Raw genomic sequence first — 26556 nt, forward strand, 5'->3', positions numbered from 1 at the left:
GACAACGAAATTGTGGCAGAGATTTACAATACCAAACAAGGAAAAAATGAAAGTGTGCGCATATAACAGAAGGTTGAGGGAACTACTTAACAAAATGGAGAACCAGCCGGCGGATGGCCTCAAGAAGCGATGGTTCGTAGAAGGATTGGTACCATCCCTGAGAAGGACGATGAAAGTGGTCCCTTCGCCATCGTACGATGAAGCATACAACCGCGCCATGGATATTGAAAGTGAAAACAAGACATCCCGGGGGAAGCAACGGGCGAGCGATGGTGACAGCACGGATGAAGACAACGATGGGGGATCCAAAACCCTGCAAGCACTCCAGAAGGATATGATGAGGATGACGAAGGAGTTAAAAGGTGACAAGGAAAGTGGTAGGGAAGGAAAAGAACTATGGTGCACTGACTACAAGACTGAAGGACACACTAAAGGAAGTTGTCCCCGCAAATTTTTCTGTGACATTTGCCAAGTAATGGGACATTCCACTAAGGAATGCCCGTACAACTTGAAAGCACGGAGCACACAAGTGCTCTATGCCCAACCCGACCAAGCCACACTGTCGGCGACACCTCCGAAGCCAACAACAAACTCTGACGCCTCCCCTGGAGGGTACAAAAACAATCGACGGCTAACAATAGATCCAATAATAACACACCAAGGAGGAGAATTCAATACGACGTGAAGGGGCGACCCATGATTCAATGCAGGAAGTGCAACGAATGGGGTCACTTTGCTCGAGAATGCCAAAACGGAGGTGATGCAGGAAGTTTGTTGTGCAGATGGTGCGGTCCAGGAAATCACGAGGACATAGATTGTTCAAAGCAAAAAGGGGTGAACATGCCGGACGTGGAAGGATCAGGAGAATACATACTGGCAATCACAAGGTTGCAAAACAAGAAAGCCATGTATCCTTACCCTCGCACAGAAAAAGAAAGGCTCCAGGAGACAAGGGTGGATATTGAGCGGGTGATGGCTGGAGAGCGGAGGGCCTCACACTTGGCTGCCGGTACACCAGTCCGGTCAGAACCAGAGAAAACCATCATTAAGTAGATGTTACAAACCACAATACTCGTACGGGTATCCGACCTTCTACAGACCATGCCACAGTTGAGGATGGCCCTGATGAATGCAGCCGGTGACACCACCGTCGGCTAGGAACACCGGACGATGACAAAACAACATAGTACGCTTCGGTGAAGGAACATGGTACGAATGCCATGGACCCTATGCTACTCACGGTTGGCATTGGACGGAAACCGGCAGTAGTAGAGATAAATATAATGGGACAATAGCTCACAAACACCATTGTGGATGGTGGGTCCGGAGTCAACTTACTACCAGAGGAAACTTGGCGAAGCCTCAACAAGCCTACACTCTGGCCACCAACCTTCCACCTGGTCGGTGCAGATCAACACAGTATCAAACCCCTCGGTACCCTCATGGCACAAAAGGTGGTAATCGGGACGCAACAATTCCTTCTGGATTTCGTAGTCATCCCACTGGAAAGAAAAGCGTACGACGCCCTCCTGGGAAGGGGGTGGCTGATCATGGCCAGAGCTAATCATAACTGGAAAAAGAATACACTCTCAATTGAGAGTGACGGCGATAAGTATGTAATCGATCTAAGGAACCAGTCCATTAGTGAAGAGCTCGCGTCATCCGACTCCGACTCAGAAGATTCAAATAGATGGGAGTGGGGTTCTGAAGGAGACAAAGGAGGGAAAGAGCCCGACGACGAAGGAGTGCTAGAACTGGATGGATGCTTTGAAGATGGAACTAGTTCGCTGGTTGGACTCTTCCATTGGCAGATGGAGGACTACGAGGTCTTCCACTCGGAATGCCACATGCTGCAAATATACGAGATTGGGGAATCAAGTGGCGGTATGGAAGAGCAGTCATTTCCCTCGGAGTATGGTAGGTACCAGGAGGGAATGGCATGGGTGGATGACACACCCTCCCACTGGTTTGAACAAGACGAGGACCCGTAGGTGATACTCGTAGGGGATGGTTGGAACCCCGTACTGGATCACTCGTACGGCGTACGCCAGTCGAGAGAGTGTTTGAGTTATCTATACGACGTACGGTTGACCAAGAAGGGAGACTGACAGTGTTTGAGTTATTTGTACGACCTACGGTCGACAAAGAAGGGAGATTGGCATAGCCCGTACGGTGTACGACCTGCAAGGGGAGGAATACCGTACAATGGAACATTGCACCCATAGGAAACTAAGTCGTACGATGTTGTACGACTATCAACGAATAAAGGAGAAAGATTGTAGGTTAGAAAACAGACATACCGTACGTACAGGATCCGTACAATCCCCTCCTTCGCGGTGTTCGTACACGCAGGGAGCAGTTGTATAAAAAGTTTGAGGGTATCTGTGCAAAGGTTTGTGCCATCCATGTGGAGCTGAGTGAAGAGTTGGCACAGGTTGAAGAGGTCATATGACCAGGGAGCGGAAGTGCATGAGTTAATCCGTACAGTGTAGAGGCAGCAGTTGGTCCAATGGTCCATACCAGTATGGCAGATCAAATAATGGCAGAGGAGGCCGCACTAGGGAAAAATGAGGTCGCCGTACAAGGAATTGGTACTAGTACGACATGTTCAGGTACTGGTACGATGAGCACTAGTACAGTACCAGCAGGTATTGGTACGGTTCCAACAAGAACTGGTACGATTCCAACAAGAACTGGTACGGTACTAGCAGGTATTGGTAATGCCAGGTGCTAGTACGACAGGTTCAGGTATTGGTACGACGATCAGTGGTACTAGGCCGGAAGGACAATTTTTGGTAGAACGAATTCATGCTTTTTTCAAGCTGGAACACAAGACATTCTACATGTGCCATCATGCTATCAACCTATTCTTGGATGCCATACGCCTGCAAGTACCACCAGAAATGTGGGGAACCTTCGAACCGCGCAGACGGGTGGAATCGAATAAACCTACCATGTACTACTATAATCACCTGGACACACTAGGTGACACCGCGCAGCCAACCAAAAGGAGAAGAAAGTTGGACACATCCGTAGAGGTCGAAGATGCCAGTAGCGCAGAGGATTCTGAGGAGGCAGAAGAGACTGAGGAGCAGGAAAGTGGTGATGAGGGGTTTCATATGGCACCTCACACAGTTGCGAAGGATGAAGGGGAAGCAGAGTCGCAACAGCAGGAAGAGGAGGATCAACACCGCAGGTTACGGGCACAACGGAAGAGTACGAGGGTAAAGTTCACACCTTCCAAATTATCTTCGGCGCACTTGGTACCACAGGAAGCACTTACGGTGGCCAGCCCTGTGGGGGACGTACGACCAGTAGGGGTGTTGTCTCGAAAAATCAATGAAGAGGAACCACCAACGCAGCGACGGGTATCATTACCACAGAAACCAATACTTGTGTCAAAAACTACGGAGGGTACCAGTACGGTAGACTAGACAGTGGCAGGGGAGTCCGTACTAGGAAAAGACACAATGGCCGAGCAAGGAATTGGTACGGCATATCCAGGTTTTGGTACGAAAGACATTGGTATGGTACTAGTAGGTACTGGTGTACTGGTACGGCTCCAACAGGTACTGGTATGACTCCAACATGTACTGGTACAACATCAACATGTACTGGTATGTCTCCAACAGGTACTGGTACGGTTCCAACAGGTATTGGTATGACTCCAATGGGTACTGGTACGGTACCAGCAGATACTGGTGCGGCTCCAACAGGTACTGGTACAGCTCCAACAAGTACTGGTACAGTAACAACATGAACTGATACGGTACCAACATGTACTGGTACGGTGCCAACATGAACTGGTACTTTGCCAATAGGAACTGGTACGGTGCCAACATGAACTGGTACGGTGCCAACAGGTACTGGTACGATGCCAACATGTACTAGTATGACAGGAACTGGTATGGTGCTAGTAGGAACTGGTACGGTGCCAACATGTACTGGTACGACATGAACTGGTATGGTGCCAGCGGGAAATGGTACGGTGCCAGCAGGAACTGGTACAGTACCAACAAGAACTCGTACGGTACCAATAGGAACTGGTACGATACCAACATGTACTGGTACGCCAGGTGCCAGTACGGTACCATCGGAGAAAGATGAGGTAGGGGATGTGAGGTGCCAGGACGGCTCCTCATAGATGGAGCAAAAAGATAAGAAACTGTTGGAAGCTGCCCACATGGTAAAGAAGGCACGGGAACGGCAGCTACTGGCAGAAAAGAACCTAATACTTCACACCAGACAACAACCTTCTTCTCCAGCCACTACAGGGATGCCTCCTCCCTCTTCTCGGTCCTAGTTTATGTTTTATATTTCAGCTCTTATTGTCTTAGTCGGCTGGAAGATGACTACGTTTTTGGGTGGGCTAATGTTAGGGGCAAATAACGTATGTTAGTAAGAATAATATTTATAAGTGTGTTTATGATTATGTTTGTCGCCGAGAGGTTCCCGTCGGGTACTTGGGAGTTGGTGACGGTTGGCAACTTGACCAACCGTCGGGTCTAAATATTGTTTGGTTGGAACCTCGGCAGGGGGGATTATGTATGGACAATTCTGGACACTGGAATAAAGATATAACTTTTTTGGTCTAATTATTATCACTGTCATTTATGTTGTGATGTACAATCGTTCTGTTACATGAATACTTGGTACGTGTGGGAAATACCGTGTTATCTGACTACTCACCAACCATACATTTAGGACTAAACAAATGGCTCACACTTCAATGCTTATATGCTTATATTTATTAGTGATTTGGGAAATTATGTTGGTGGTTATAATTTACATTAGAAGTTACTTTTTACTTTTAAGACACTAAAATATGGTGTTATTAGATCATTAATATAATCTATCATACCTCTGCCCAAAGTGTAATACATCCAATACTTGGTGGGCCAAGTGACACATGTTCCTTGCAAGTGTAGTTTATGGCTTAATGATGTGTCTTTTGTTTTTGATTGCATGAATAACTGAAACCAAGAGTGCATAGAAAAACATTTGCTTTCTTAAAAGGTCTGTCTAAATCACATTTATTTGAAATTGTTGAATTTGTGCTGGTTTTTTATACCAAGTTAAGTCTAGGTCCAAAATCAGACTACCAAGAAGTGTTGAATTCCTAATAATAAGTTCTCATTGCTGTATTCTATTTTCAAATATTCATGATTTTGACATTTACTCAAGATTTTGAGTTTTCTGTTAGTTTCTGTTATAGATAGGATGTTAACATGAAGAGAAGCATGGTATTTGAGTTATACGTTACAACCTCAGCAACTGTAATATACTGGGGAGATTTTATGGATTTGCAAAGTATTATATTTATCCATTTTGAGTATAATGCAGGTTCCAAGGTTTTTGGCAACTAAGTTACCTTTCGGTATAGGAAATATGATTCTCCACATTTATTGGGAAGCCCGCCATTGAATGTCAATAGCTAGACATATCCTGTGTAAAATTCTTTTGAATTGACTAGAGAAATCTTAAATTCAGTTCTCAGGAGACAGAAGATTTTCTCATAATGCATTTTCCTGCATTCTTGTTCATTGAGATATGTGAAATTTAGGTATTCCTATTTTTCTTGTTGAATTTAGAGTTCATTTTTTCTTCTGCAATGGGGATGATTGCAAGCCCTTGGGGAAGATTAACAGAATCTAACTGCTGTTCAAAATGCAGCTATATTGAAATTGCTGTAGTGCCCCGCCAGGAAACCCCTAAGGGTTTAAGTTAAAAACACTCAAATAGAGTGTAAATATTTTTTTTTTTTTTTTTTTAATAATAGTTAAGAGTATTACTGATAAGTTACAACCTCAAGATAAACTAGAGTTAACAAAAACTTAGATAGCACAGCGGAAGGCTAAACGATCCTAAGGAGTTCCCCAACGCGATTACATAACCTTACACCTAACTCAACTTGCGTCATTTGATCCATTAAACTGGATATCTTAATTACGAGACAATGCATAAAACTTGATTATATATATGTTCAATGATTTGACATCTTATAATTTTGGGAAGCGTTCATTTACTTTGGGTTGTTAGGAGGCCATTGTGAGGTTATTTACTCAATGCACTTTAATTCATAATTTCATCAAGAGGCCTCCCAAGAGGTTCAAAGCGTTTAATATAACGAAGTTCATTCATTGGGTTTAAGGTATCCCTCCACAATTGATATCATCCTTTAATATTAAAAGTATGGCTAATAAGATGAGAATCATTCATTAAGGATTAATCTACCATTAATAGAGTGAGGTTCCTTCATTGGAATTCAAGCATAACCAACTAATGAGTCATAGTTATTTTATGGAGGATAGAGTGCAAGTGGCCATAGAGTTCATTCATTGAAGTTTTAATAATGCTAATAGATGGACTAAATTCATTAAGGTGAAAATGTATTAGGAACACATGAATTATTCCTTTAAATTAAAATATAGTTAGCAAGATGGTATTCAACATTATAGGATCAAAATACATGTTCATAGTGACGTTCTTCCATTAGGATTAGAATATAACTATTTTGTTGCGTGCCACTCTTTTTAGTTAAATGAAGTAAATTTGAAAGGATACTTTTACTAAAATTAAGATATAAACAACTATACGAATACTTCCCTTTTTAGTTCAATTTAGCAATTATAAAGAGATTCTTTTATTAGGGTTATAATTATGGATAAATAGCTACGAAACCCGGGGACGCGTCCCCTACCTGAAAACCCCCGTCCCAGTCCCGGGGACGTTTCGGGGACTTGGGGACGGCCAGGGGACGTCCCCCCCCCGTCCCCAAATTGCCAGAATTTTGAGGGGACGTCCCCAAAACGGGGGGACGGCTTCCCTAGCTGTGGGGGACGTCCGTACGTCCCGGGGACGGATTGGGGACATCCCAGCCGTCCCGGGGACGGCTAGACATCCCCCACATCTAGGGCTAGGAAAAAATATTAAAATAAAAAAAGTCGTATTTTCATTTTTTTTTAATGATGTTTTTTGCGTAATTGAGGGAGTGAAATATCTCATGAAGGGTTTTCTGCGATGCCCCTTGACCCCAACTTGGGGGCGCTGCCCCCAAACCCCCGTCGAAAAATATTGGGAGAAACTGCGCTGATGGAAGTAGTGAAAATTTAACCTCCGAGTTTGATTAGGCTCCATTATGTATGTTATTTCTTTAATATCTATATGATATGCATATTGACAATGTGAATGAATTGAAATTCTGAATTATGAGTGCATATTGAGTATTGAGTCTATTGATAATGTTGTATGTTCGATGTTTGCATTCTAAAATGTTTTCATAGTATCATACACATGCTATATCCATGTTTTCATATGAATATAATGTATAGATGCATGCTTTATCCATGTTTTCATAAGAACATTTAGAATTTTTCTATATATTTTAAATTTTCCCTATATTTTATATAGCCGTCCCCTTTGCCGTCCCCTCCCGTCCCCAAATTTGGCAAAAAAATTTGCCGTCCTGGAAACTCGTCCCCTCGTCCCCTCGTCCCGGAAACTTGGGGTAACGTAGATAAATAGTTGAGTTCACCCAATTATCAAGTTAATTTGGTAAGTATTATTTGTTGAGATTAAAACGTGAAATAACTAAACAAATTCATCCAATATAACGAAATATTATTAACATGGCGATACTCATTTACTAAGATAAAAAGTAAAAACCTTTATGGTGTTCATCCTTTCGATTTCAACTTAGAAATTATAACATTAATTCTAACTTTGTTTCCCATTCACATTCGTTCAATTTACATTCTTAATAACAAGTTAATCCAATAATGGTAACCTAGTTAGATTCTTTCCACTATTACTACTTTTATTTATCATAAACAAAATATTTTTCCATAATCATAATTTACAATGCTTTATGAACCTGATTACTACATTTATCAAGAAGAATTGGATTTAGCTTCATTAAATTCCCATCATACACTTATACAAGATAACAACCATACATGATGACTTAAAGCATGAAACAAAGGAAGCTATAACATCGCATAACACAAATATGATCTCGGAGTTCACCCCTAAAGGGCTACATCTCTGGGTCTGCTCAACTGCAAGACCCCTATGGCATTTAATATCGTTAGGAATACATAAATTACATGTCTTTTACATCTTTGCCACTTAGGCGAATACAACCAATATACAACAGACACCTCGGTCGGAATTTACATAATGATCCCTTTTGAAGCGGATCCAACTGAACACTTCAAGCAATTACAGGTTCTAATGATTGACGATACTCTGACTAGGGACGTAACCGGCTATGACCAACACAAGTAACCAGATAACAGAGTCCAAACAAACCTAGCAAAGCCTTGCCAGTACTTAACACAAGCGAAAACATAAAATAAACCTGCCATCCTTTCCATTTTCTATTTCACATCATCAGGGAAGAAATAACTAAATTATTTATTTTACTAAAAGGGGGTATCATTTTCTTCCAAACTTCCAATCGACACATTATTAAATTTCTGATGATCTTGTTAGCATATTATTGAGTTTTCCAAAATTTCCATGAAGAACTTAGAATACTTTTAACATTTTCAACTCCTATTTCTAAATTCTCAGAAAGATCAGACCGAGTCACCATGAATTTCTTGAATACTGTATTATTTTAAAAAAAATCACTAGTTATTAAATAATATTCAACATATAAATATATATAAATTTCTTTGAAAAATATATATATTGATAGTATGGTTCAATATCGTACAATTTCGAATTAATTATTTATTAATACATAAATTAACCTTCTCATTAAATTTATATATTAATAAAACAAAATTAATTATTAACTAAATCTATATTTAAGAAAACTGCCTTTAAAATCAAATTGTATATTTTATTGTATTATATATATATATTTTTTTTAAATAAAAAAAAATTAAAACTAAAATAAAATGAAAACTCAAAATAAATAATAAAAAAAAGGAAGAGGCGGGAAATCCCGTAGCTCCCTCGCGGCCCGACGGTGGCACAGGGATTCCCCCTGCGGCCACTGTGGACGCAGGGTTTCCCTGCGGACATCGTGGTCGCAGGATTCCCCTTGCGGCCACTGTGGACGCAGGGAGCACAGGGATTCCCCCTGCGGCCACTGTGGACGCAGGGTTTCCCTACGTACACCGTGGTCGCAGGTTTTACCCTGCAGCCACAGTGGACGCAGGGATTCCCTGCGGAGCCACGGGGTAGGGAGGAAATGGGGGAGGGGGCGGTGGCGCGAGCCGAGCTTCGGCTCCTCCGCCCGCCAAACCCTAACCCCAATAAATATTTCTTTTTCCTTGTTTTTTTAATATTCGTTTTTTTTTATACATTTCTTTTTTTTTATTTTTTTTATTTTTGGTAGAATCACAGTTTAAAACTAAGACAAAATTTTTGAATGAGGATACTGAAAGAAAATGCATACACAGTCACAGCCATAGCCATTTATTTTATATTTTTATTTTTTCTATTTTTATCCCCTTTTTTTTTTCTAGAATGTTTAAGCAATAGAATGGGGAAGATTTTCTCCTTTCAAAATGTCCAAGAAACCATAACAAATCTTGAATCCAAGAACAACCAAGCTTTCAAAAACTGAACTAAATCTTAAAAACTTTCATGGGTAATATCATTTCTTTTTCCAGCATCTCATGGAGAACATTCAAACACCTTTTTTTTTTGATCCAACAAATAAATAAAATGGTAGGTTGGAATCCTACCTCATAATGCATTCCGGGCATGACTTGAAGGAGAGCTCCACCTGCAACTCCAAGCAAAACTCCATTTCTCTCCAAAATTCTTCCATCTCCATTTTTTTTTCCAAAAAGATCACCCAAGGAAAGAACCCCCAAAAATATTTCAAAAACTAGGTTAAATGAGAAACCCCATTTTTGACCTAATTTTCAATTTCGAATTTAGGCATTTATTTTTAAAATAAAAGAAAATAAAAATGGAAATCATTCCTTTCCATTAGTCAATACATCTTATTTGCTTTTTTAATTAAAATTAAAATGTTTCTATTTCTTATTTAATTCTAATTTTAATTTCTCCATATTACTTTAGCCAACATTTATATTTTGAACTATTAACAAGGGTAAGGTATTTAAATTGATTTAAATTTCCAAAAATCAATCCTTTATACTATATCAACTTTACAAGTAAAAAGAATAATTTCCTTTAAATAATAAAATTTACCCTTTCTCTTCCAAAATGCGAAAATGATTAATTTTATTTCTATTTCCCAATGACTTTAAATCTTTCCTTCCTAAAACGCATAACTCATTGAATTTCGTTATTATTAAAATTAGCTATTAAATTGACTCGCTATAACATAATAGAGCGACCTTTTTTTAATAAATGACTAATCTCATGAAGGAACCTATTTATTTTAATTCCTCAACTTTTAATGCATAAATGAACACATTATTTCAATTTAAATGCTTTAAGCTTGCTACAATTATAATTAAAGCGATCTCTTTAAATTAACGATTAATCATATAAAAGAAACTACCTATTTTAAATTTCTAAATTACTAATGCATACATCTACTCATTAAATTGAATTAAATACTTAGGATAACAAACTCCACTTACCCCGTGCAAGGCACGCAAACCGAGGAAGTCCACCAAATCACATGACACGCAACCCAATGCAAAGAAAGCCCCACGAACCACACACGACGCTCACCTGACCATGGCTAGGGCAAGACGAGAGTTTTATGACCCCCAAATCCGAATTCTGAGGATGGAGGGGGTTTTCTCAAACCTGCGAATCCCAAGGAAGATGAACCTCGCCCTAGGCGGTGTTGTCCCTGAAATTTCCTGCACCCATGAATCTCGCAAGCATACATATACATATACATATTCAATGAAGGCGTTAGCTCAAGATTTATCACAAGAGTTAGGAAACAATTACATTTACACAAGAATCGACACAAGAGCACAATAATAGGTATGCACGATTATTTATATTATCTAAACTACACATTGCACCACGGTTAACCTACCATTCAAGAATGCCACATAGGAAGTCAACCAAGGTCAAACGGGTTTTACAAGTCCGACTAGGGTAGGGGCATTACAATTGCGCTCATGTTGTAGCATCTATCTTCCAAACCCTTTAGCAGTAACTGACTAAAGAATACTAGTGGATGAGCAAGTGTAAGGAACTTTTTGGTTAATCATTTCTTAACATTCATGTGACAGACTTGGAAAAATCATAGAGTGACAATATGTTTCTTTTGATTTAAAATCATATTCAGTTTGATATTTTAAATTTCAAGAATGGAGCTAGGACTCATCTTATGTCTCATTTGACTATGTCTTGTTGCAGATGATGTCTTGAGAAATGATTTTTTGAATATTAGCTTGAAGTATATTCTACAGACTGATCAGATTTGCAAGCAGTCTATATGATTTCTCTACTGGACACATGTATTTGAGACTGATTTCTATTTCTTCCTTTATGTGATTTTTCAATTCTTCTTTACAAATTACTGAGAAGATATTGCAGAGTCTGTTAGATTTCTCAATTTCATGCATATGGAGTGTTACAGGCATTTCTTCTAGTTGTGAATTGTTTGATTCTTTTTAGTGACAGATGAAACATTATCAACTTGCTAAGTCTGGTGTTACTTTTCGGGTATACCCTTGCATTTGAATTGAACCAATGATTCATGCAATGATATCTAGATCTCTAAGTTTTGGTAAATGCTGAAAATTTTTCTTATATTTCTGAAATTTTGACAGAACTGAGGGAAATCCAGATTTGGGTAACATTGCATGAATTGAAACAATCATTAAATCTACTTCATGCACAGTGCTTTCCATGAATGTGGTGCCATGGAGCCCTTTTAAACAATACTACTGAATGGACACTTTCATCTGTTTATAAAAAGCTGTTGAATTTTAAATTAAATTTTTTATCTGCTTTCTTTAAATTTAAACTCCCTTGAAAAGTGGTAGCCAGATAAAAAATCAAATCAATGTTAATCTTATGGCATATTTGCATTTCCAGGTGGTGAAAGAGGACATGGAAAGGAACTACAGAAATACAAATATGAAACCTTTAAAGCATTCGACATATTTAAGGTTACAAATTTTGCGAGAGCATTTTTGGCACGTTGATGACAAACTTGCATGTCTTCTTTCGTTGTCTCTATCAGACTTGACAACTTTTATCCCAGAACTTCTTAGCCAGGTGGTTTTTCTTTTTATACCATTTGTCATCCTATAAGTGATCTTTATCTAATATTTGTAAACAGCTCATTTATCTACACTTCATATGCTTTTGTATTACAGACCATTACATATGGAAAGAAATATGAAATATTCTTTGCTGATTGCAGTTATATATTGAAGGTCTTTGTCATGGTAACCTTTCTGAGATTGAGGCTACCACAATTGCAAATATATTCAAAAACACATTTTCAGCATTAGCTCTGCCAGATGAAATGCGGCACAAAGAGAAAGTTTTGAGACTGCCATCTAGGGGCTACCTCGTCTGTAATGCAAATGTGAAGAATAAATCAGAGGAAAATTCTGCTGTCGAGGTAAGTTGAGAAAATTTTCTGGACAGCAATGACTGGTTTTAAAGTATTTATTGCTTTAGGATCTTTTTATCCGTCATGTTTGAATTTTTAATGCTACTTGAAATTATAGTTTGTGCATTGTCAATTTCAGAGTGAATTTAATTTTAGCATTGGTTCTTATCCATTTACTCACTGTTATATTTTCTTTGTAGCTTTATTTCCAAATTGATCAAGATCTTGGTCAAAAATCAACCAGAGCAAGGGCTGTAGCTGATCTTTTTGAAGAAATTGCCCACGAGCCTTTTTTCAACCAGCTCAGGTGTTTAATAAATATACATTTCCATCATCATGTTGTGAAAGTTTACAAAGTTTAATAATATTAATATAGCATGTTATAATTTCTCAATTATTACACTTGTCTTGTTGAACAACCAAGGCTGGTTATCTTATCCCTGGATGATATTGAGACTTAATTCTAGTTTTCTGCTCATTCAGAGAATGCTAGAAAATATTTGTAAATGGCGCCATTACTTTTAAATAAAGGGATCTGAGAGTTAGGTTGAAGCTTTATAAAGTTGTAAAGGTTCAGGTTCCATAAATGTTCGATAATAATTATACATCTGAGTGGGAATTGACAATCTGGAACCCCAGCAACACTCCTGAAGTCACAGCATGAGAGAGAACATATTGAATGCTCACTACAATAGCAATTGTGGCATACAACACTGCAAGCAATTGTCCCTTTCTGTATTCTGCAGCTATATGGCTGAGGGATGTAGCAATAACCAAGAGCATAGTAGATATTGTTTTTAATATTTGTACCATAGAAAGCTAGCTTAAGCTTATTTCATAGTACCATTCCGTTTACCTGGCATTGAGACAAAATGTAAAATGTAATTGTATTTTATAATTTCCTGGGTTTAAAATGAGTTTGAAAAAGAGAGAGCAAACTAGAGAATGATAAGCATGTTCACAAAAACAGCCAAACAAATTAGTTTCATTGTGCTCTGACTTTTTTGTCTTGTGAGTCTAAAATATGAGGAAAAAAACAGAACACATCAAGCTGTGTAATTGGAAAACTTACTAAGTTTTATTGATTTCTTGTATTTTTTCAGTCAAATCCTATCTTTAACTTCTATGCCATGTGCTGGGTCAGAATGACACCTGATTTTCTCTAATTTGCTATAACAGTTAATTTTTTTGCAATTTATTCTACAATGATTTGCCTTTGCATTTCAACACGCCATTTGCCAAATAAATGCAAATGTTATGCAGGCTTATATCCATGGAGTATCTCATTTGAATATTTCTATCAAATGTTAAAAATTAGATGGAAGGGATGTTATGCTGAAGGCAAGAGTAACACCTTGCTTATATTTTGCAAAATGCAGGACAAAGGAGCAGCTTGGGTATGTCGTGGATTGTGGCACCAGAATGACACATCGAGTGATTGGTTTTTGTTACCGTGTTCAATCTTCCAAGCTTAGCCCACCATATTTGCAAGAGAGGATACATGCCTTTATTGATAAAGTGGAACAAATTCTGGTAATACCTAGAGTGTTGTGTTTCATTTTTACTTACAAGTTGTCACCAAGAGCTTTTTTGTTTTGTTGAGGCTTATTATCCTTTGTGCCTTTCTATATACTATTCATCAACTTACAAGACGTTGCTTGCTTATTGAAGAATCTAATGATTCTTGTTTACTTACTTGATCCCTATTTCTAGTTTAATCGTTTTTTTATTTAAGATCCTTTACCATTAATTTCACCCAGATGATATTCATCATTTGATGTTCTAAGTACTCTGTTTCAGAAGTATTATATTGCATGGAACTGTTTATAAAGTGCAATCCCTATCTTTTTGTGGATGCTTATCATGTGACTTCAATTTTTTAATCGAGTTATGTATGAAACTGCACAATGTAGTGTACCTTACCATTCTCTCCTGTTTGGTTAAATTGTTTGCAGAGTGATATGGATGATAAAGAATTTGAAAACTACAAAAGTGGGTTACAAGCAAAGAAATTAGAGAAAGACCCCTCTCTCATTGACGAAACCAACCGACATTGGAATCAAATTGTAGAAAAAAGGTATTTGTTATTATCGACTTTTTTTTTCATGCTTATAATATTCTCAGTTAGCATTTTGTTGATAATAAAGTAATTTATAATAACTGTTCATTTCAATGTAAAATACATTTGTTTTTGTATCAAGAAGATTCTGTTGATAAGATTGTATTTATTTGCTTATAAAATATATTTTTTCCATCCCTATAATATTCTGAGTATAGAGATGGTGTTTGAGAACTTGTAGTGCATGATCTACATGGTATAAGTGATCTGTTGATTTTATTGTACTTGTGGTCGGAATCCACAGGCCGACATTGATATCACAAAGGTTGTGATTATATTTATATTATTATATTATTATGTGATAATATAATTATATTATAATTATAATGTATAATTATTATATTAAATGATAATACAATAAATATTATATTATATTAATAATGTAATAATTGGTGCCACTTGGAAGAGTGGCGAGCCTTGGTGTATAGACATCTCTCACATATACATAATGAGATGTGTGATCTCATTCAAAGGAGGACATAACAATATAACAAAATATGCAGATCAATATAAATTAGAGTGCCCCTTTGGGCAGGCAAATATATCGTCTATGGTTGGGAGGGCATTAAGAGTTATTGCTGTAAATGATGTTCAATTTACATTCAATATGCAAGTTATATTCCACTTAGTTTTATCTATTACTAAATTATTATATGAATCTGATTATCTTCTTTTGTGTGGTAGGAGAGAGGAGCATTTATAAATTTTGATGTCCATTCTCACACATACCATTGACATATATAGTGGGCTGGGTACGGTCAAGCGATGCCTTGACCGACCATGTCTTTTGGACATGGCCGATCAAGACATCACTTGATCGTGCCCCCTCGCTATAATGGTGTATGGCGTTTTATTAACCAACCGGTGTATATTTAACACCCGATAATTATCGGTGTATGCCAAACGGTGTATGGTTATATTTAATACTTCGAACACTATCCTTAACACTCGATATCAATCGGTGTGAGTTTAATATACCACCTAATATTTAATCGGTGCAAACATAAACTAATATCGATAGTCTAACCAATAATCATTAAGTCGTATTTGCAATGGTTAACTCGATTTGTCAATCGGTGAATACGAATAGATTATCAAATCGGGATACTATGATAATGAACAGTTAATCATCATAAATAAAGAATGTTTATCAATTGAATGCTTGATTTTATTCATTTTAATACTCGATATGATAAATGATTGAATGAGAGACTTCATTTATCTCTTATTCAATCATTTATCTTACCGAAGCTATCTATGCATTAACACTCCCTCTTAGCTAGGTAAGATAAATAAGAATAGTGTATCAAGCATCACAATTCAATTGATAGTTAGCATTCTTTTACATATTTTAATTTTCTAGGGGATCATATCATATACTCACGAGATATGAAGTATCACCTAACCACGTGATACAAAATGTCAATCACATTAGTCTTGTGATGACAAGATATCACCTTAGAACGTGATATCAGTATTACCTAAGCACATAATACTTAAGGATAATCATATGAGAAAATATTCAATTCTCACCTTTATCCAATTTATGGTAAGGGCACTAACACTTCGTATGAATGTTTTACCACAACACAATCATGGCTTCATCCATGATCCACCAGAGATCCAACATGATAACTGGTTTGGACATTATAAGATTGTCACCTTATAATGTCTCCGTACAAGTGTTCATTATCTTTGAGAGATTGTCACCTCTTAGATATGAACCTAGGGGATAAAATCCAAACATGTCCTATCATGACAAATAAGTTTACGCATTAAACATCTTATAGATATGCAAATACAGATTACAAAGTAATTTACCTTTCTATCATACCTAAACCTTTTCTGAAGTGATCAACCTTCACTCTGAAAAGAGGTTTGGTGAGAATATCTGCAGTTTGATCTCCTGTACAAACATATTCTAATTGGATTGCATTCCTGTCAACCATATCTCGCACATAGTGGTATGGAATCTCAATATGCTTGGATCTGTCATGAAACACTGGATATACTGAAAGTTTTATGCAGCTCTGGTTGTCACAGTGTATAATAGTGGGTTTCATAGGTTCTCCAAACAACCCCACACACAACTTCCTGAGCCATACTGCCTCTTGGGCAGCCATAGAAGCTGCAATGTATTCTGCCTCGGTGGAGCTTTGAGCTACAAAAGGCTGCTTCCTGCTGATCCAAGATATCATAGCTGAACCTGGACTGAAGCAACACCCTGAAGTGCTTTTCCTGTCAGTCACACTTCCAGCCCAATCTGAATTTGTAAATCCATGTAGGTCTATATCAACTTTCTCATATTTGAGACCAAGGTTTAGGGTACCTTGTAGGTATCTCATATTGTGTTTTATTGCAACCAGGTGTATCTTGTTTGGTTCACACATAAACTGACTTAGAGCATTAGCTGCATAACAGATATTTGGTCTTGTATTTACCAGGTACATCAGGGACCCAATCATCTGTCTGTATTGAGTAGGATTAGCAGGTTGTGACTCTGTTGTTGCTTCTTTAAGTTTATGTAAATTGGTTTCCATAGGAGAGGTCATGGGTCTACAGTTTAGCATTCCGAATCTCTTCAAAATATCCAAGGTATACTTTCCTTGGTTTAGTATAATGTTGTCATAATTCTGCCATACTTCCAATCCTAGGAAGTAATGAAGGAGTCCCAAGTCCTTCATATCAAATTCTTTGGATAGATCTTTCTTGCATTGATCTATAAGGTGATCATTTCCTGTGATTAATAAGTCATCAACATATAAAATCAATATTAGCATATCACCTTTATTTCTTTTGTAGTAGAGATTAGGATTTGCATCATTTTTGGAGAAGCCTAGTCTTGAGAAATAGGTGTCAATTCTTTCATACCAGGCCCTGGGAGCCTGTTTATTCCCATAGAGAGCTTTCTTGAGTCTACACACATGAGACTCTGCATCATGAATTTCAAATCCTTCAGGTTGCTCTAGGTAGACTTCTTCTGAGATCTCACCATTTAGGAAAGCTGTCTTAACATCCATTTGGTGTACCTTCCATCCCTTTGCTGCTGCAATGGCTAATACAGCTGTTACTGATGTATACCTGGCAACAGGTGCAAAAGTTTCTTCATAATCTATTCCTTCCCTTTGTGAGAACCACCCTCTAGCTACAAATCTGGCCTTGTGTTTTTCAATACTGCCGTCTGTAGCATGTTTGATCTTGAAAAGCCATTTAGATGAAACCACAGATTTCTTAGTTGGCCTAGGAACAATCTCCCAAACATCATTTTTCATAATGGACTGATACTCTTCAGACATGGTATCCTTCCATACTTGATGTTCAAGTGCATCCGATACATTGTTTGGTTCAGCTTTAGAGAGATCATTCATAAGGGCAACATAGCTAGTGAATTTATTAGGCCTTTTGCTTTCTCTAAAGGTTCCTAAAGGAGCAACAAACTTCTGAGCTTCTTCTACAGTTTTGGTGGCCCATAGTGGTCTTTTCTTGAGGTTTTTTCTAGGTGAACTTTGAGTTTCACTTATAGTTTCCTCAGGATTCTCCCTCTGAAGCTCAGGAGTAGGATCTCTATCGAAGCTAGGGGTGGGGATATAGACTTCAGGGTCTAGTGAGCTTTGGGCTCTTTTGAAGGCTAAGTTTTCTTCAAAGATCACATCCCTGCTTAGTTCAATATTCTTTTGACTAGGTATATATATCCTGTAGGCTTTGGAGGTTTCACTATATCCTACAAAGATTCCCCTTTTTCCAGAGGGCTCTAATTTTAATCTTTTCTCCTTAGGTACATGAATATAGACAAGGCATCCAAAAATCCTAAGGTGGCTTATATCCGGTTTTGATTTAGTAAAGACTTCCTCAGGGGTCTTATCTTCAAGATGAGAGTGAGGACATCTGTTTTGAATATATACAACAGTGCTAGTTGCTTCTGCCCAAAGATTGATAGTTTGATTCTGATCAAGAATCATAGCTTTGGCAGCTTCAATGATTGTCCTATTTTTTTTTTCTTTCTGCTATCCCATTTTGTTGAGGATTGTAAGGTATTGTTAACTCCCTCTTAATCCCTGAATTTTTAAAAAACTCTTTAAATAATTCTGATGTGTATTCCCCCCCATTATCAGTTCTTAGGGTTTTAATTTTGTTTCCCCGAGTAGTTCTCTGTTAGTGATTTGAATTCTTTAAACCTATTAAGGATCTTTTCTGATTCTTTACATTTCAGAAAGTAGATCTAGGTTTTCCTAGAGTAGTCATCAACAAATATTACATAAAACAGAAATCCCCCTAATGAATTTACAGACATAGCTCCACATACATCAGAATGAACTAACTCTAAAATTTTACTTGTTTTCCTAGTACTACTTTGAAAAGCACCCTTAGTATCTTTACCTAGGGCACATCCTGTGCATGCCCTTGAATGATATTGCTTTAGCTTAGGTAGACCTGTGACAAGGTCTCCCATTGATGATAAAGCTCTAAAATTTAGGTGGCCTAGTGTTCTATGCTAGATTTCATTGGCATCTGTAGTTTCATGAATAAGGGCTAAGTTGGGCTCTGTGCATAGCTCATACAAGTAGCCTTGTCTTTGACCAATTGTTTTAGCTTTCTTGATGGATGAGTTCTTTGACTAAGCCAATAATTTGTTGTCCATGAAGGTCACTCTGTATCCATTGTCCTCCGGTGCTGATATTGAGACTAGATTCCTCTTAATGCCTGGAACATAGAGCACTCGTCTAAGTTGTAATGATACACCTGACTTTAGTTTGATGGTGCAATTTCCAACTCCTTTGACAGGGTGTGTAGAGTCATCTCTGATGGTTACGTTCTCATCATTCTCCTCTTTCATGGAGTCTAGTACTTCTCTGAATCCTGCGATGTGTCTGGATGAGCCACTGTCGATCACCCAGGAGTTCACTTTGTTTGATGCTTGATTTGTGAGTGCTGAATAGATCACATACTTCTCGGAGTCCTCTTCCCTTTTGGATTTTCCTGTTTTGTCAAATGTGGCTTGTTTAGCTCTTTCTGGACATTTGGCAACATAGTGCCCAAATTTGTCACATCTGTAACACTGAATTTGAGAGAGGTCCTTGAAGGAGTTCTTGCCGTGACGACCTTTTCTCTTCTTGAATTGCTTTTGCTTGGCTTTCTTGTTTGAGTTCGTATTTAGAACTTGAAGATCTTCATCTATATTCTTCTGTTTGATCCCTTTCTTATTTTGTGTTGATTCCTCTTGGAGATAGTCAACCTTTAGCCTATCGAATTTTGGGAAGTTATCCCTTGCACTGATGCCTTGGACGAATGTTTCCCAGATGCTAGGCAACCCATCTAAAGCAATGAGGGTTAATTCTTTGCTTTGGATCTCATATCCAAGGGTTGCCAGTTCATCCCTTAGGGTAGTTATTCACATGAAGTAGGCATTGACTGATTCTCCTTTTATCATGGCTATGTGATTTATCTCTCTTTTTAGAGCCAAGGTTCTACTGACATTCTATATTTTAAAAGCGTCTTCAAGTGCTTTGAACATGTTGAAGGCTGTTTCATGTTTCTTTATAATGGGCATAATGTTGTTCCTTACCCCATCAACTATGATTTTGATAGCCTTATCATTTCCTTCTTTCCAAATTGCTTTGTCAGGTTCAGTCTCAGGTTCTTTAGTTTCAGTCTTTACAAATGATTCAATTTTGTTTTCTTTTAGAATCATTTGAATTCTGAATTTCCATGCAGAGAAGTCGTCACCTCCTGCGAGTCTGTCTTCAAATCTAATAGCGCTAGCCATTGATAGGATTGTGATGTTGAATATATGCTTGATTTGAATTTTATGTAAAATTGAACAGCCTTAGGTTCGATTTAACTATAGCTCTGATATCATGTAAATGATGTTTAATTTACATTCAATATGCAAGTTATATTCCACTTAGTTTTATCTATTACTGAATTATTATATGAATTTGATTATCTTCTTTTGTGTGGCAGGAGAGAGGAGCATTTATAAATTTCGATGTCCATTCTCACACATACCATTTGACATATATAGTGGGCTGGGTACGGTCAAGCGATGCCTTGACCGGCCATGTCTTTTGGACATGGCCGACCAAGACATCACTTGATCGTGCCCCCTCGCTATAATGGTGTATGGCGTTTTATTAACCAACCGGTGTATATTTAACAGCCGATAATTATCGGTGTATGCCAAGCGGTGTATGGTTATATTTAATACTTCGAACACTATCCTTAACACCCGATATCAATCGGTGTGAGTTTAATATACCACCCAATATTTAATCGGTGCAAACATAAACTATTATCGATATTAATCGATAGTCTAACCGATAATCATTAAGTCGTATTTGCAATGGTTAACTCGATTTGTCAATCGGTGAATACAAATAGATTATCAAATCGGGATACTATGATAATGAACAGTTAATCATCATAAATAAAGAATGTTTATCAATTGAATGCTTGAGTTTATTCATTTTAATAATCGATATGATAAATGATTGAATGAGAGACTTCATTTATCTCTCATTCAATCATTTATCTTACCGAAGCTATCTATGCATTAACAATTGTCCCATGGTTAATCGAGCATACTATAAAAATAACAAGGTATCAGAGCAGATTCTTTCTTGTGCTTGCTCTTTAGTGACAAGATGGGTTCAACTCAAGCACAGAATCAACTCCTTGTTTTACATCAAATACGAATTGATTATTACTAAGAGGCAAGTCGAAATACATATATGTATTCAATGACATGAAATCACAGTCAAAGGAATATTAAGAGAAGTGACTAAAACCATTACTGTTTCTCACGATACCGGAGAAGGCGACAGATTGTATGGTGGCAGCAGCTAGATCTATGAAATCATGCTTCATGGAGTTGAAGACCACGTAATTTATATGGCGGTTGGCAATCTTCAGAAGACCACCCATTAATCATATAAGTCGATTAATAAGAGAAAAGGTTTCGATTTGATATTATTATTCAAACCATGAATCGAAAATAAAAAAGAGAGGTAAAGAATATCGTCTTCAAACATCACATGGATAGGGTATCGGCGGCAAGCTATTTAGTAAAGCGGTGACCATAAATAAATTTCTTGATTAAAGAATGTTATACAACTGTTAACAAAACTATCGAGAGCTATGACAAGTTGACATATAGAAGATAACATCCTTTTGGGTATGTTCCAAGACATATGTAATTAAAGATAAAAGAATCCAAGTTGATATATGAACAACGATTCTGTATGTGGAGTGATTAATAAATCAAGCAAACAACAACGACTTCATTAAAAGATGAAGTGTGAATATGATTTCCCTGCATTGAGATCCTAGTTGGCAGCGATCTTTTTTGAAGGCAACTTCATTTCATTTGGTTGAGATGATTTTATCAGGCATTTATTTTTTGGCTCTTGGCTTTCTGTTTCAACATCATCTGGGTCGAACTAATTGCTTTCATCGACTAGTTTTCATTTGTGGAGACAATTTTTTTTATGCCTTTTTTTGAGGTAGCTATTCTTGTTTGTTTCGAGAAGCCATCAGATGCTTCCTCTTCATGAGCTTGGTCACCGTGGTGAGTGGGTTGTGTTATGCGTGGGCCGTTGGTGTTTTGGCATATGGTGACTTTGAGGCCTCACTTGTAGAGCTCATCAGCACATAAAACTGCCAGCCCATCATCATCCGAGCCTCACCATTATTTTGGTGAAAAATTAAGTTACAGATCTGGTACAACAGCGAAGCAGACCTGATTCGCCTGCCATTAGAGGTGATTTCTCTTGGTGGACTGTTGACAATTTGACTAGGGTTTAACCCTATTCTTGAGCACCACATTTGGGAGTGATGTTCATGAATATTTGTTGGTTTTTATGGCAAATTTGACATCACTCTTTGGAGCAGCAGACAATTCAGACTTGAGTGCATCCTTGGAACGGATTTCCTTTGCATTTTCAGGAAAAGTAAAGTGGGTGCATCATAATCAAAGGGGAGTTACCAATCGCCCGCTTGGGTGTGATCCTGTCAGCCCATAAGGCTGTCCTCAACTTAGTGTGCCATGCCCTCTGATTGTCTTCAATTGTCCTTTTAATTATCCTGATGAGTTTCTTGTTGGAAGATTCAGCTAAGCCATTACCCTGAGGGTAATAGTTGGATGATGTCTTCAAGTATACACCATGCTTAACTGCCCAAGAACTGATTTGGGTTCCAACAAATTCCTTGGCATTGTCTGATATGATGGTGGAGGGGACACCGAATCTTGTCACAATTCCCTCAAGGAATTCTAACACTGAGGCCTCAGTAGCATCCCTCAATGCGACTGCCTCCGTCCACCTAGTGAAGTAATTTGTTGCGGCCAAGATCCACTTATGGCCAGCACTAGAAAGTGGGTTTATCATGCCAATGAAGTCTAAACCCCATTGGGCGAATGGTTGATCTACTTGGATGGGATGAAGAGGTAGGGCAGCTAGTCTTTGCTTCCCAGAGAAGAGAGCACATTTCTTGCAATTCTTCACCCATCTATGTGAGTCACTGAATAAGAATGGCCAGTAATAACCAACCCTCATTATTTTGATAGCCATAGTCCTTGCAGAGAAGTGGCCCCCTGAAGAGCCATCATGAAATTCCTCTAACAATCTGCTGACTTGGTTTTGCTCGATGCATCTTAGTAAGACTCCATTACCATTGGAGTCTTTTTCGAAAAAGAGTACCATTCACTAAGACATAGGGAATGGACTGCAACCTGAAATGTCTTCTTTTGGTCCGGTCCAGACCTTGGGGGTATCTACCTTCCATTAAGAAGGTGGTCATGTCACTTACCCAACTGAATTGAGTGTTGTTGTCAGTTGGTTGATCTTCTTGTAACACAAGGGTGACCTTTGAAGTAGTCCGAGAAGATGAGACAAGTTGTTCACATAGGCCCTTGCCTCTTACAAGCTTGGTGATCTTGATGTTGATGTCATACTCCACGACCTTGGTTATCCACCCAACCCTCTTCTCATTGATATCCTTGTTTAGAAGGAAATCCTTGACACTTGCATGCAGAACTAAGAGCTGGATCCTGTTGTTGGACAATATGTGCTTGAACTTTTTTAATGCCCTTACAACAGTGAGGACTTGCTTCTCTACATAGCTATATCTAAGTTCATAGTCCTTAAGCCCCTCACTAAAGAAAGCAATAGGTTGCTCCAACTTGTCATTGTTTAGCTGTGTTAGGACAGCTGAAATGCTAGATTCTCCTCTGAAGGTATAGAGGATAACATCCCTTTCATATATAGGATTGACGAGGGTAGGGGCCTGAGCAATTGCTTGTTTGATCTCTTCGAAATCAGTCCGTCCTTCCTTGGTCCAACTGAAAGCCAAGTTTTTCTTCAACATGGAAGTGAGGGGTTTTACCAGGGTGGCAAGGTTGGGAATGAACCTCCTCACAAAGTTGATCCTACCAAAGAAACTTTGCAATCCTTTCTTGTGACTGGGGAGTGGAAGAGAAAGAATAGCCTCCACTCGCTCTGGATCAATGGTTAAACCCTCCTTGGATACGATGTGTCGTAGCAATCTTCCTTGATCAGTAGCAAATACACACTTGCTAGGGTTCAAGGACACACCATACTCCCTGCATTTCATGAACACTTGCTCAAGATGACCAAGATGGTCAGCTGCATGCTTCGAAAAAACAGTTATGTCATCAAGGTATTGTTGTGACCATTTCACACATCGCCCCATTGCAAATGGGGACCCCTGCTTTTTGCTTTCTAGGGTTTGTCTTTTTAGGTCTTTTAGGGTTTTGTCAGTTAGCCTTTGCATTTTGAGCGTCGCCAAGGGGATCACCTGGATAGCAGGTCCTGCTTGATTGAGGTCTTGATCCTGAAATTTGGCTAAGTCTGGAATGTCCTGATCCTGAAATTTGACTAAGTCTGGAAACTGAAAATCCTCCAAAAACTAGATTTTGCAATATAGCTCCTGGAGGTCTGAAACCACTCTCAAACATCCTGAAAGTATATATGGAATATAACTTAAAGTATAAGTTTATACTTAAATGTTATATTCCATAAAATTATCCTGACGGAGAGTTCAAAAGGTCAAATTTCGCTCCTGACCCTCAGAGAGGGTCCACAGCGAGATTTTGATTTCCTTCATTTTGCAATGGAAAAGGACTAAGTTTTGATCATGAAGGGGAAATGAATAACTTTCTCCACCCACCTAAAGAAGTTTTGGCTAGAAATGATGAAGGACCTTGCTGAAAACAGAAAAATCGCTCCTGACCCTCAGAGAGGGCCCACAGCGAGAAATCTTATAAGGGTCATTGCAAGCCTTATTTGGTCGATTTGAGAGGTCAAGAGCATGATGAAGGATAGAATGAACATAATGAGGTATCTAGACTTGATCAAAGATGATAAATTGAAGGAGTTTTGCCCAGGAAAGGAAAAATCGCTCCTGACCCTCAGAGAGGGCCCACAGCGATTTTCTTTGTGTGCACATTTTTGGACCTTTCTTGGACATGAATTTTTATTCATAGCAAAGAACAAGACGATATCTCCCTTGGCAAAGTGATTTTTAGATGAAAAGTGAAACATTTTGGTCCAGGTAGCAAAAATCGCTCCTGACCCTCAGAGAGGGTCCACAGCGAGATTTTCAAATATGCATTATTCTTACAAGATCAAAGTGATTTTATGATTGGAAGGGATGAAGGAAAGCATGTTCTATCTGTTGAATATAATTTGAAGGATCACCACAAGAAGAAATCAACCCAAAATGAAAAAATCGCTCTTGACCCTCACTGAAGGCCCACAGCGAGAAATCGCTCCGGACCCTCAGAGAGGGCCCACAGCGAGAAACCTAAAATAGGAAGTTTTCATCCAAGTTTGAGGAAAGCTAAGGTTAGGCATGGGTTAGAAACGATGTTTGAAAAGCCTTGAAGTGAAAAGAAATCGCTGAGAATCAATATTTTGAAGGCAATTACAAAAATCGCTACGGACCCTCAGAGAGGGCCCATAGCGATTTTCCAGTTTTCTCTCCTTGGTTTGAAAAATTGAGATAAAATCTTGCTTGGACATGAGGAGAACATGATGTGTTATGCCTTGGAGGTGATTTGAAGATTAAAAGATAAAGGAATTTGCCTAAAACCCAAAAGTCGCTCCTGACCCTAACTGAAGGCCCATAGCGAGATTTTCAAAAAAGGCATGTTTTCTTCAAAATGGTGCTAAGGCAAGGTTAGGATAAGGAGAAGAGACCTCCAAAAACATGATGAATATTGTTTTGCCTTTGAAACTTGATGATTTTTGTGAAAAAATAAAAAATCGCTCCTGACCCTCAGAGAGGGCTCAGAGCAAAATTATTGAAAATCCTCATTTTACCTTGCAACAACAAAGCGAGTTTGGATGAGATGGATAAAGGAAGGATGTTGCTTAATGACGAATGAAGTTTCAATGAAAAATGATGAAGAATCAAGCCTAAAATCAAAAAGTCGCTCCTGACCCTCAGAGAGGGCCCATAGCGATTTTTCAGGATCCTCTCCTTTGTTTGAGGAATGAGACCAAATCTTGTTTGGATAGGAAGAAGAGATGATATTTTATGTCTTGGAAGCAATTTGGAATCCAAAAGATGAAGGATTAAGAGCAAGATTGAAAAGTCGCTCCTGACCTTCACCGAAGTTCCAGGGCGAAATTGACATTTCCACCTATTTTTCCTCACGCAAAATGTCAAATTTGAAGTGCAACACATTAACTGGATATCAATTTTGAAATATCCCTAGCCAATTTTTTTTTAAATTTTTGATCAACTTAATTACAACAACTATATGAGTGATCAATTAGTTCTGAGAAAAAGTATTTGATTTGCTGAAGCAACCCTAACCAGAATGGCACCGTATGGATGAGCATTGGTCAGAGGATCTTAGTTGCTTATGAAAAGAACTCTAACCAGTATGGCGCCG

General features: G+C 38.3%; 1 protein-coding gene across 1 annotated transcript in view; it reads left to right on the forward strand.

Moving 5' to 3' along the window:
- The window catches only part of LOC131068951 (nardilysin-like), a 250475-nt gene that overhangs the window by 186877 nt on the left and 37042 nt on the right, over positions 1-26556 (forward strand). The window contains exons 14-18 of the mRNA XM_058004237.2: positions 11998-12180; positions 12329-12532; positions 12724-12830; positions 13903-14056; positions 14479-14600. Of these exons, the coding sequence (XP_057860220.2) occupies positions 11998-12180; positions 12329-12532; positions 12724-12830; positions 13903-14056; positions 14479-14600 (770 nt within the window). The remainder of the gene's footprint in view (positions 1-11997; positions 12181-12328; positions 12533-12723; positions 12831-13902; positions 14057-14478; positions 14601-26556) is intronic.

The sequence above is a fragment of the Cryptomeria japonica genome, chromosome 7 (assembly GCF_030272615.1).
Source record: "Cryptomeria japonica chromosome 7, Sugi_1.0, whole genome shotgun sequence".
Lineage (NCBI taxonomy): Eukaryota > Viridiplantae > Streptophyta > Pinopsida > Cupressales > Cupressaceae > Cryptomeria > Cryptomeria japonica.